This window comes from Trachurus japonicus, chromosome 9, assembly GCF_045865225.1.
Source record: "Trachurus japonicus isolate A0001 chromosome 9, Traja_1.0".
Taxonomy (NCBI): Eukaryota; Metazoa; Chordata; class Actinopteri; order Carangiformes; family Carangidae; genus Trachurus; species Trachurus japonicus.
The window spans coordinates 23272657-23285737 of NC_140915.1; the positions used below are offsets into that span (position 1 = coordinate 23272657).

A 13081-nucleotide genomic window follows, 5' to 3' on the forward strand; every position below is an offset into this window, starting at 1 on the left:
CGCTTCCTGAATGGGAGGCTTGTTTAATAAGACTGGACTCAAGGCAGCGACTCGGCGCCTTGTTCTTTTGCAAAACTTACAAGCGAAACATCGTTTTTATGAGTTGTCATAGCACGGGGAGCAGAGGTGGAACAAATAACATTAATGTTCACCAGTTGTCTCATTGATCCCTCCTAGCATGGAACAATACACAGAGACAAGGAAACAAAAAGGAGCCATGGATAACGTTACTAATTACACCTGCACATTTACTGCTTGTCAGAACATGTCCAAATGGCATGAAAAAGGTTTCTTGTGATTCCTTATGAATAATTCCAATCATACTGTGCTCCACCACTGTTTGTAGAAGATTTCATTGTGCTTTATAAAGGCACTGTGAAGTGTTAGTTGTCCATGTTGATGCATTATGAATGTGTATGTGATGCACTGTGGTTTTAAGCCACGTTAAAAATTCCACAGTTCACTTTGTGTCTCATGATGAAATAAAATAAAAAAGCAAACAAAAATCAAACAGCGTGGTGCCTTGTCTTTGTTTTTGCTATTCCTTTCATTCAGCCTTCTTTAATTATCACCTAATAACTGTTTTCTTTACTTTTCCACCTTAAGATGAAAAAAACTTTCTCTGTTTGCCATGAACAGCCTCAGAACTGTATTTTTGTGTGCACAAGGCATCACACACAACAAACTTTTTTTCATTTATGTTCCAACTTTTATTTGTTCATGTTAACTTTTGTTTTCTTTTATCTTGATCCCCGAGATCAAAGGTGCACTGTGTTTCACCACTTAAGCTGACTTTCCTTTTCCAGCACAAAAAAAAAGATGAGAAACACAGGGAGAAGGAGGGAGCTGAGGCGAGCGAGAAAACAGCTCAGCAGGATTCATATAATCTTTCTCCTCAGTGTGACTCCCTGATATCAGTTGGCCTTTCCAGCCCTCTCAAAGGTACCCTCCATCAGCATCCCTCCATCATCTCCCACCTCTCTCCCCTGCTTTCTCAAGCTTGGGTTTTATCTGCCACTGCTCTCTCCGATTTCAGTCAGAGGAAATTAGAGTAAAGCACAAAACAGCATGGAGCAGGGGGGAGAGGAAGGGAGAAGAAATGAAAAAAAAGAAAGGGAAAGGATTGAAGACAGAGGGAAGAAAGTGAGTGAGAAGACAGAGATAATAAAAGCAGTATGGGGGCCACAGCTTCTTGCTGTGACTGTGAAACAGCTGGAAGGAAAAGAAGAGAAAACAGCTTACGGAGTTTAGGTTTTCACAGAGATAAACAGATAAACAGGGCGCACACACACAGACACACACTGCATTCACCAGGCATTCACCTCGCTATTATAGCTTTACTAGATGCACTTACACAATGCTGCATTAGGTGTATATATATATATATATATATATATATATGTAGATCACTGTCAATGAGCAACAAGGTATGATGGAACCACCGTCGCACCACAAGCACATCACTATCCAAACAGATATATATGGATTGTGGTGCGTTGAAGGATCCTGCAGCTGTGCAAAATAGCAAGTCACTAACATACATGGTGGCTTTGTACAAGTTAAATCAAGCATCAATCAAAGTGAGTTTTGAATTCAAATTCCATGTTTCAACTGGAGTTAAGGGTTATTTTATCAAGCAGGAGGATTCAGAGAAATAACTCCAAAATGAAGTTAGAAAATGTAATTCACACACTAATGTTAAAATACAGTAAGTTTGGACTTAACTTTGGATGTTCACAGATTTACAGATTTCCATGGCTGACTGGGTGATCCTCAGTGAAGCTCACAGTGTCCATGACATGCAGTATGAGACCCTAAATCTGTGTGTCGTTAGTCGAACAGCATTTCCTCTCGATAACACACAGTCTGGAATCCAGCAGCTAGCAAATGAACAGCTGATGTGAGACTAATAAATGACTAGCAGCTGCACATGATGTCAGTAATTAACAGTGGGATATAGATGGGAGAAAAAAGACAGAGAAGGGAAAAGAGAGAGAAGGAAGACAATGGATGTTTATTGCGGTAACCTGGGAAACCATGATGAAGGCCAGGAGAGATGCCTGGATACTTTCATACTGAACAAGTCACTGGTTGTTGTTGTTTTGTTTTTTTTGTCTGTATTTTATAATACTGCCGTGGTGTGAATTTATAGGCAACAAGATCACGCCTTTATTTTTCTGAAATGCAAAACCTCCTCAGGGCACATAAAGTTTTTTAAGAAACAAAGAACTAAGATATGGCTCAAGAGAAAAAAGGAAAGAAAAAGGAGGGGAGAAGAAAGAGGAAGTTAAATGAAAACAAAGCCAGAGGAGGAAAGAAAGAGCTAAATACGAAAAGAAAAAGAAAAGAAGGATCAATGATTAAATATTCAAAAAGCTGTAAGACTGGGAGAAAGAGATGAAAAATTGATCATACTCTTCAAAAGAAACATGTTTAAGGAATCAAAAACAAGTTTTACATGGTTGAAGACAACGAACTACAGTCAGAAGTAGATAGTCTGATGTGAGACTGAACCTCCAGCAGAGACTGTAACATTATTTCCCCTTCTATCAAAACTTTCCTATGCCACTGTGTATGGCTCTATATTTGTACCTGTTGTTTCACTTTTCTCATGTTTACACCTCGCAGGTTTTGTTGCAGTTGCTCGCTTCTGCCTTGACTATTCATGTGTGACAGCCGAATCAGGGGAAACATCACTGCTGTACCGCTCAGTTACTTCAGTCTCTGTATTGGGTTTAGTGCTGCAGCAGACCCACCAAGCAACAAGGACACCAAACACACACACACACACACACACACACACACACACACACACACACGCCATGTATGGCTCGAGGGTTTGCTTTGTATTACAAGGGGAAGTCTTCAGTGGGCGAGTCCATGTGTCAACTTGAGTTGAGACGGAATCAAAAGTTCTGCTTCCTTGTGATTGTTTGTGATATTACACACTGTCTGCTATCAGATAGTGGGCAGATTAAATAAAGTATTTTGCTCACCTGACTCATGAGAAAAACTACACCACAAAGGAATGAAAGCACCAACACATTGATTTGTGCTACTGTAACCCCAAACCAATATTTCATTCTGCAGCCACTATATATCTGGACTTTTTTAAAACTGTTTTCAGCCTGCGTTCAATCACTCGCTCTGGGGACCCCTGCTCATTAACAAGCAGGTGGAGACCCATAAGCTGTTCTCATGTCAACCTTAAGTCTAAGAAAGCAGGTTGTGTACATCTTTGTCTTCCTGCCAAAGCAACAGCATGATTCATCATTACCTAGCTAGCAGAGTAATACAATGTGCTGTCAAGTGACAAGTGTGGAACTTTGGCTGCAGTCCAGTACATCACTGTGGATCCTATTAAACTGTCCCGTGAACATGGCAGAACGGCACTGGCAGTGGGACAGCTGTGTACACACATCTGACATGTGACCTCGCTTACTACACAAATAACTAAACATCTGAATAATGGATTTAGCCTGTTTACTTTTAGTGCACCAGGGAGACAATCAGGGAGAAATGTTGGCCACATTTCCACACGTGAGACAATTTTATATCCCAAAGTACAACTTATCAGCAGGGTCAGATACATAAGGTGGAAAGAAGAACTCAATCTTAATTTTACACATGCGAACTTGCATCTTTGTATAACTGTCTGTTCTCCAGGAAACAATTAGTAAAAACAGTAATTAACTTGTTTTTAAATGCATGGTTATTGTGATGTGTTCTCATGTTTACTGTACATGGTTACTGTTGCATCGTGTTAAGCTGCTTAAGCAAATCGCCAACATCAGTCTTGCATTCATATCATGGTCTCACTCAAAAAGCTGTTATTTCACCCTGAGCTGAAGTGTGTTTCTTAAAAAATGAATGAATAAATAAAAAACTACAGCTTTCCTGTGTGTGAACTGACGTGCAACTGCACTTAACATGTCACTGGCATTTTCTTTTCTTTTCTTTTTTTTTTACCACCAGTGTTTTCTGTCAAAAATGTCTTCACTTAAACAAAAAACATTTGACAGTTCCTGTACTGAATACCCGCTCTGCATGTCAGTTTTCATTTAATGTCTTTTTCCACCTATTTTCCAACATTATGATCGGATCCGCCCACTTTCATTGCACTCCAAATAAAGATCTATGTGTGTATTTGTGCGCCTCTTTGTGTGCGTGTATGCTCTAGGCTTTCAGGGTTTTCCACGGCACTGCTGACTCACAATATATATTTTTTAACCAAGATGGTAACAAACTGGATTCACTTTACCAAGGAAAGTTCAGCATCTCTCAAAACAACAACAATAAAAAATTTAATAGTGCAGGATTACAAGCGCTGCTGTCATCGTCATTAAACAACTCGTTACAGTTTTATTTTTAGGTCAGGATTCCTTCAGTGTCCATTGTTCAGGATCAGGTTTTTACTGGAAAGCATTAAATCTACAAAGGTCTCTGCTTCTCCAAGACAATAACTGAAAGTCATAAAAACACTGAATAAAGCAGTTTCACATTTGAAATCAATATATCGCTGATGCTCTTACATGGAGGTTAGATGTACTGTCGTTGATGTAAACTCAGTTTGTTTCAAGGTACTCAGTTTATTTTTAGGTAAGGATTCCTTCAGTGAGCCGATTTATCTGCAGAGGTCTCCTCCTCTCCACAACAAACAGACCAGGTAATTAAAACCGATAAAAAAAAACCCAGAATAAGGCAGGTTCACATTAAAAATCAGTGTTTCTCTGATGCGCTAAGAAACAGAAGGTAAGGAGGGGCTGTTTGCTCGGCTTGTTTCTCTGATATTAGCCGATCCAGACGTGCAATGACTAAAATCAAACATGCAGTTGGAGGTTACAGTTATGGAAACTGACATCCACCTGACAGCTGGCGGGTTTCACTCACCTGAGTTTTCGTCCACCTTCTCCTCCACAGTGTGGTCCTTCTGATGGACCCACTCGCTGTTGCACTTGAAGTAAATCTGTGTGGCAGGCGTTGCTTTGCAGTAGAGATTGGCTGGCTTATTCTTGACAATGTACCCTTCCTCGGGTTCATACAGGAAGTGAGGTAAGGGCTCTGGAGGGTCTGAGGGGAAGGTCTCCGGGAGCTCGCTCAGGCTCAAGAAGTCGTCATCATCTCTCACTGTGGGAGGAAGCAAAGCAAAAGGTTAAACTTATGACAGCCACTGCAGGGAATGCTTTTCACAGTTTCCAGCTCAATCGCTCTTTGTTTTATCGCCTCACTTTGACGACTAACAGGGTACAAAGTTGGTTCAGGGAGAATATGCTGCATTCTTTCAATCATTCATTCTTGCTCTGTGACTCACCCCAGTGAGCAGCATTGTCTAACACTTCGCCCCTGAACTGAGTGTGTACTAGACATTGCCGTTTTCATCTGATCACTAATAATTGCCGTGTCACAAGCCAGTGACCTGGACAGAGAACAATTTTCTTCCACTGAGCCATAAAATACACCTTTAATCAGCACCTGATTGTGGTGTCCATTTGTGGACAAAGACAAATTGATAGAGAAGGAGCAAAAGAGAAGTGGAGACATGAGGAGGGTCACAATGCCTGGTTTCCCTCAATATCAATGATCTAACCCTCAGGTGAAATGCTGGTCTGCTACAATATCTTGTAGTTTGAGCAGCTTCATGGTTCAATCTGCCTCATGGCTGCTTTCAACAAATCTGTGATAAACTACTGTATAATGAGATCATTTTAATAATTGAGGTAGTATTTTTTTATGTTGTGGTTTAAATGGCAGTCTGCTGTAATAGAAAACTTCATTTCATTTCATCCAGCCTACCCTTTTACTTTACATTCAAAGTAGCGCTTTGATTAATAAATAAGGCATTTTGACCACAGGTTCTTTTCATTATTTTCATCACCTGCTAATTGACCCTTAGCATGTGAGTCACAGGGTCAAGCCATGCAGGGGTGCAGATTTAAATGTGTTAAATGTTCAGAAATAATTGTATGAAAAATGCACAGTGTCTGCCCTGTTTTAATCATCAGCAAAGAAGAACTCTGCCACATACCCAACAACACCTTGCAGCACAACTACTTAAAACTCATGCAAGTTTAATCCAACACAGACAGCCTGGAAATCCCAGAAGATCTCCAACAGATTGATTTAGAGTAAATACACACAGCTTTATAAAGACACAAAGGGAAGACAAAACAGCACCTGCAATATACACTAAACATCCTGAGGCCTAACTGATAGAAAAATACATTTCATATATACTTCATCAACTTAAGCAGGAAAGGCTACGTTGCCGTCCTGTTATTAGCGCTGGAAAATATGTTTGAACTAGATTCACAGTTAAATGCCCTTTCCCCTATACTAATCACATCTTAATCTCTTATTAAGTTACACTATAGTATGGTAAATGCTATAGAGAGTAGCAGAGAGAGAAATGGGCAGAAACGGTACTGACAGACAGATAGATGGACAGGAGGAAATAACTGAAGAGACAGAGCAGCCAACCCTGAGGGCATCTGCAACTTCCTTATCCTCCTCGATCCTACTCTCTCTCCGCCACTCTCTTTTCAGTCTGTCCAAACTTCACGCCCACCCGTGGCCTCAATCAAAGGAACACCAAGAATGTTTTGTCACCAGGTTGCCAAGGTCACCAGAAAAAGAGAGGATTACAAGAGCAGGTGGGAGGCAGAGGAAGAGGCCTCTCTTTCTTCCTCTCCCAAAGACGCACACATGTGAATGCACATCTTTCTTTTAGCTCGTAATTTCCCTCCACTCCACTACCCCAATCATCATCATCATCATCATTATCATCGTCATTCAGTTTTATTAAAACTGTTTGTTTCTCTCTCTCTCTCTGTCTCTGTTTCACTGCCTCACCTGGAGAGATGTGAGTCATGGGAAAATGTCAACACACAAAACCTTTTTGACACACAGCTTCAAGGTTCAACCTTTTTTTTCCAGCCTTAATGTTCCATGGCTACAGTCACATAGACACTTGTACAAAAACAGGCACAAAAATGCTGTATACAAAATAAAGACTACACATAATTGTGCACCCTTACGGTGTGTGGTGTGTGTGCGCGCGCGTGTACTTGTGGTCCTTATCTCAGAGAATAGCACTGTGCTGTGGGCTAGGAGCTAAAAGCAGCTTGGGTAAAACAACAAGGCACAAATAGGGGGAAAAATGAGTAGGCAGCGTCCTCACTTTGATGTCACAAAGCTGACATTTTCTCTCGTACTTCTGTCATTAGTTCTCTGAGAGTATGAAAATTGGCAGACATTTTCACTACATAATTTCATTTTCTCCCACTCTTGGTTATTTATCCAGTGTCATGTTCACCCATTCCTCTGTCAGTCTCATTTCTCACCCACACTGCACTGCTTTCTCTTTCACTATTGCACGTGTCTTGCTACTTTATGTTTCTCCACCACTTTGCTTTGCACTCCCTCCCACTTTTCACTTTGACCTAACACCCATTCTCACCCTCATCTGTCATTCAGAGTAGGGAGGAGGAAGGCGGGATTTGTGGGGGGGGGGTTCATTGCTCTGGAGCGACAGCTATAAATTATTGATTGGCATAGGAAACATGATAGCCAGAGAAGGAGGGTGGGTGGATTGGAGAAAAGGGGAAGGATGGAAATTTTCCCATGAATAAAAGCTTTGTTTTAAAAAATGTCTTCTATTTCCTTTTTCCTCTGCACCATTCTCACTTCTCTCCACTCACCAATTCCCGTTTTTCCCATCACTTTTCTATTTCCTTCCTGTTCTTCCTGTTCTTTCCTCATGTTTCTGATCCCCTTCACCCCCACCTCTCTCGGCTGATCTCCTGACAGAGTGAATTACTGATCCTAAAAGCCCCGCTCATAAACGTCTTGCCTGAATGTTGTCATCAATAATGGATGGCTGTAGCAGAACAATGTCCAAGTTCGATTTATGGTATGTAGTAAATATGTACCGGGGGCAAAAAACACATTTATTCCCTCATTCGCACCTGTAGGCCTGCCCACTTCAGAAAACCTACACACCAAACCAATAAATATCTGTAAATGCTTTAGTACTGATGTCATGACAAGTGACCAATCATATTCAAGCGTCATCCGACAAGGTGAATGGATCTATCACACAGAGAGAGAGACTGATGGATCAATAGGAGAGGGAAAGTGAGGAGAGAGGTAGATTGGGGGAGAAAAGACTGATGAAATGTGGCTCTATTACCAACATAGCCCTCACCTACTGTAAATACTACAATACCCTCACTGTTGAAATAACACTCCTAAGCAACGGATGGGTATAATATGAACATGTTACTACCAAAGGCAATGCTTAGCTGAATCATCAAAATCAGTTGTCATTTTAACACCTCATAGTGTTATCGGTGAAGTTGCCAGGTTTGTTTGTTTTCAGTAAAACTGATAGAGAGTCAAAGAGCAAAACAGGGGGATGACTGATACATAATTGAGACTTACATACCAATATCTACCATGTGGTTGTGTATCTTTTGTGCACAGTGGCTCCTGAGGCCATTCAGCAGACACACCGACACCCACACTGTAACATTCGCCCCGATTTTCATGTGTCTGAGGTTGAGAAATTCAGAGATATGCTACCATGTCTGCCACCAAATGCAAGTCAAACCGGGCCATATATAGACAAAATGCCTCATGGGTAGGAATGTGTGTTTGTGTGCGTGTGAGAGAGATAGGCTCTTGTGTTCTCAGTAAGTGGTCTGTGATGTGTATCAGTGCAGTAGCCGTGGAAATCATGAGATCATACTCCTTAACGTCTTATCTACTATTTAGAATCAGAAGCAGCTGAGAAAACATACGCACACTGAGAAACAGGCACACGCGTGCACTCACACACACCGTAAATAGACTTACAAACACAATTTAAAAACTGATACCCCGTATCGACACACACATGGCCACAGACACACTGAGACAAACACACACTGACTACTTAAAAATCAAAGCTGGAAAATCCCTCTTGATATCAAACCTTTACTGCCAAATTAAGACACACACATGCACACATGGACAAAATAATATGCACACATCCCCACAAACACATAGGTCCAAAATCATTTGTGTAGACTAAAAGCAAAAGGCTCCCATATTTTTCATTTTTCTCACAATTTTTCTCATAAACACACGCTGACACGCAGCAACACATAAAAACAGTTTGTTTCTCAAACTCAGAAAAATGCAAATTCAGTGCTCATATTACCTAGACACACACACACATACTTTACTATATCACAGTCTATTGAAACGCCCTTTCAATGCTGAAAAGGCTTAGGAGGTAATTCAGGGTATTTAGGGAGATGGAGAGAGAAAGTGAGGGATGATGGGGCAGTAGAGAGCTAGTGTCTCATTGCTCTGGAATTAGAGATATGATGCTGCTATTTACCACACACACACACACACACACGCAAACCCACAAGTGCATATCTTCATTTGGGCAACCAGACACACACAGCAGACAGCAGTAGCTCTGCTGTACTTGAAGCATACATATTAGAAAGCACACGTACATACACAGTAATAAAAATTGAATAATCTTATCAACTACTCCCATAAAGAGCAGCATTTCAGTGTCTTTCTGACTCTATGAATACAACAGTATGAACCATCTGTTCCTGCTCCCTTGGTCTCTCTTTTATGCTGTGTCTTCTATAATTTGCTGACGTTATTGTTTTAAGAAAATGACAAATGGATTTTATTATTCTCTCATTGAAAACATCTTTTCCAACCATCCACTGGGGATTCAGTGTTCAACTTTCTTAAGTGTTTACTCATCCAATATTTAATTATTCATGCTTGGAAACAATAGCTATACATCTTGGTAACATTTTCTTTACCCACTTTTGCCTGAAGATAAACCTGTAATCCATGGTTGTTGAGCGGTGCATATTATTGTTTGCAGTACTTTAAATGCTACTGTGCCTCTAGCAATGGCAATGTATTTAAAAGTAATGATAATAATTCAGGCCTTTTTTCATAATTCTGTCAGCATCATGTGCTATTGTGCCACGTTTTTTTATCAGGAAGTTTGTGTTTTTCTGTGTTGCAAGCAGGGAAAAAAACAAATCAAATTTCTCTTTGCAACAACTTCCATTTACAGTCAGTTGTGTCCAGGGCATTCAGGAGCTGTTTACAACCTTTTAGTTCCAGTAATCGCACACTTAATCTTCCCATCTTTTACTCTTTCTCTCATGTATTTCACTTTGTGTTTTTCTCACTCCCTGCTTCAGAGTTGTATTCAGGTGGTGAGTGGTTCAGATGAGGGTGATAAAACAAAGTCATGCAGGCTCACAAAAGACATGATAACATACACACTGCAAGTATGCAGGTGTGTGGGGCTGTGAGCATTTCTCAGTCAGATCTGTTTATAAATGAGAGACTGAGGTCGTGTGGGTAAAGAGTCAGTGGAGCTACTTGACACAGCATGCCAGGGAATATACACCATCTTCTAGAGTGTCACATCCCTTTTGAAACAAGACACCAGGCGGCCGCACATCATCTGCATCCACTCGAAACTTAATCAGGGTCTTATCCTCAATCGGCACGTTGATAAAAGCCACTTTATTCAAGACATGAGCATAAAGTGAGACAACTTAATCACTCCATTACCTCTGTCCAAAGGGAACAATTATATATTTGAGTATAAACTTCAGGAAAACACACTGGCTTTGTCAGACTTGTACATTTCTATGCAAACAAACACACAACAATAACCACAGTACCATCCTCATTTTTCTATTGAGATGTAATGATGAACCCTGAAGTAACTTTTGAGCCTGCAGTTACTCAACAGTTTCTCAAACTGGCTATCTGCATTATTTTACATGGGAGAAGAGGTCCTCTGGACCAACCACGACTGTTGGATGACAGAAATAACTCCAGCAAGATATACTGTAATATAGCATGCACAGCACACTGCTTGTCATAGCCAATTATATCGGGCTTTCAGAGCTATACTAGGCAATTCATAATAGCAGGGAGTACTTTGAAAGCTAGACTCTCTCAATATGGGAGCAGACAGTGACAGCTGTTTGGAGTGCTCAGACTTTCATTGTGTGTGACATATAAGGCCCCATCCAAAGCCTGGAACTTGATTTACGGCCCTGCCTCCAGAGGGGTGACTCTGTCAAGCCACAGCTGGTCTCAGTTAAGGCAGAAGTAAAGAAGAGCCACTATAAGACATTCGCTGTATTCCGGGTGGCCTGTGGTAGTTAAGACATAATGTATACTATACAAAACTGTAACCAAGCCTTCACATGAAACCTCTCATTCTTTACTGACTTCCTAGTGAGAGCGATGTTTGCACATTAGAAACAGGAAAAACAATTAAAGAAAAAAACAAATATTAAGAAACAGAGAGACACATCACTGCTTGTTAAATTGTCTTTATGCTTCATATTCACGTTTTGGGGGTAAAACCTGTTTGTCTCAGTCTCAATAATTATATTAGAGCCACATACACTTACATTATTAGACATGAGTCATCTTGGACACTGGACACATACACCAACATAGACGTGGTGTATGTCGATGACATCCATATTTTATTCATTCCTAAATTATAATTGAGAAAGCTGCACTGCCTTGTTATAATGACAGGGTGCATCCAATGTGCATATTAGTGTACAGTATGTGCTTGTGCATGGACGAAGGTTTGTCAGTGCACATGCATTTTTAAACAGGGATACTGCAAGTTCATGCAATTGTATGTGTTTATGCATTTGTGCCTGCATGTGCATTTATGCTGATATACTGTGTTTCTTATTGCTTCCACTACTGCACATCATCGTATTTTGAACATCTGAATGTGTGCAAATATACAGCAGGTGAGTAATTAATGCATTTGTAGCTTTCTGGAGGCTATACAGAGGTCAGCATCAGTGTATGACAGCATCAGTAAATATCCACTACAGTTAAAACCACTAGTGTGTATGCACATGTGCTGAATAGCTGGAAGGCCCTTTCTGGTCATAACGAGTCCATTACAGGGCTGTTATACTAAGAATACAAGCTTGGATTTGGAAAATGAAATATTTTACTATTTTATTTCCTATTTTTAATTGGTATATTTTAGTTTTTAGCACTGCTAGCACTATTGTAGCTGTAACAATGGTTGGTCAGTTCCTGTCCCACAGTAAATGAAGCCTTTGCCACAATCTGCAGGAAAATAAAGACACCAAAATCATTACTGAGTTTACGTGCACTGAAAAAATTAAAGAAAATAAATAAAGAATGAAACAATCAACAAGAATTTTGCTCACAAGTTAATTAAAATTATAGGAATCACTGATATGTTTCATCTTACGAAGTCACAAAGCTAAAGCTGAAAGAGGATTTATTAAAAAAGATAAACAGAATGGGTGGAATAAAAATAACATGTATCACAAGAAATTAAAAATAAAGTGTTTCCTGACTGCACTTGACTGGAGGCATAGACACCATCTCAGGCGCTGCTTGCTTGCTTGAAGTCACATTGAGACACTCACAGTTGGACATACACCACAAATATATACAAATGGGCACAGTCACATTTTGAGCAAGAGCACATACAGCACAGGAGCAGCTGATGAGTGGGAGTTCGCAGGTAGGTAGTGCGAGAGTGCTCGGCAGCTTTTTTTTTCTTTCGTTGGCTTTCCCTGCCAACCACTGCATGCACACTAACACGCTATTACAAACACTCTATGCTTGTCTTGAATGACAACTGCTGCAGCTGTTGTTCGCTCCAGCATTATTGTACTGTTTCACTCTTCTGCTCTTCCACTCTCCCTTCTCTTTTTTTGTCCTCATCTCCACCCTCATGTGGGCTTTCTTGCTTCAAGCTTCTTTCTATGTGTGACTTTCTAAGCTATTTTCTCCCTCACTCTGCAATATTTCAGAAAGTTGTCTGGTTCTGGGGCTCAGACGGAGAAAGAGAGAGAGAGAAGGGGGGTGGGGGTTTACAGTATATATCGCTCTATATGAAGAACTGAGGGAGAAAGGAGTGTGCGTCATTTGCCCAGAAATGTCTCTAAAGCCAGCACTTATCTCCACTGTCGGGTTAGGTGTGCAGATACACTTTGCTGGACACCACTGGATGGTCCACAGC

General features: G+C 40.6%; 1 protein-coding gene across 4 annotated transcripts in view; it reads right to left on the bottom strand.

The window, feature by feature from the left end:
- LOC146981437 (netrin receptor UNC5C-like) overlaps nucleotides 1-13081 on the bottom strand; it is a 213046-nt gene that overhangs the window by 86855 nt on the left and 113110 nt on the right. For all 4 annotated transcript variants that reach the window (XM_085786628.1, XM_085786627.1, XM_085786626.1 and 1 more), the window contains exon 2: nucleotides 4891-5127. In XM_085786628.1, the coding sequence (XP_085642754.1) occupies nucleotides 4891-5127 (237 nt within the window). The remainder of the gene's footprint in view (nucleotides 1-4890; nucleotides 5128-13081) is intronic.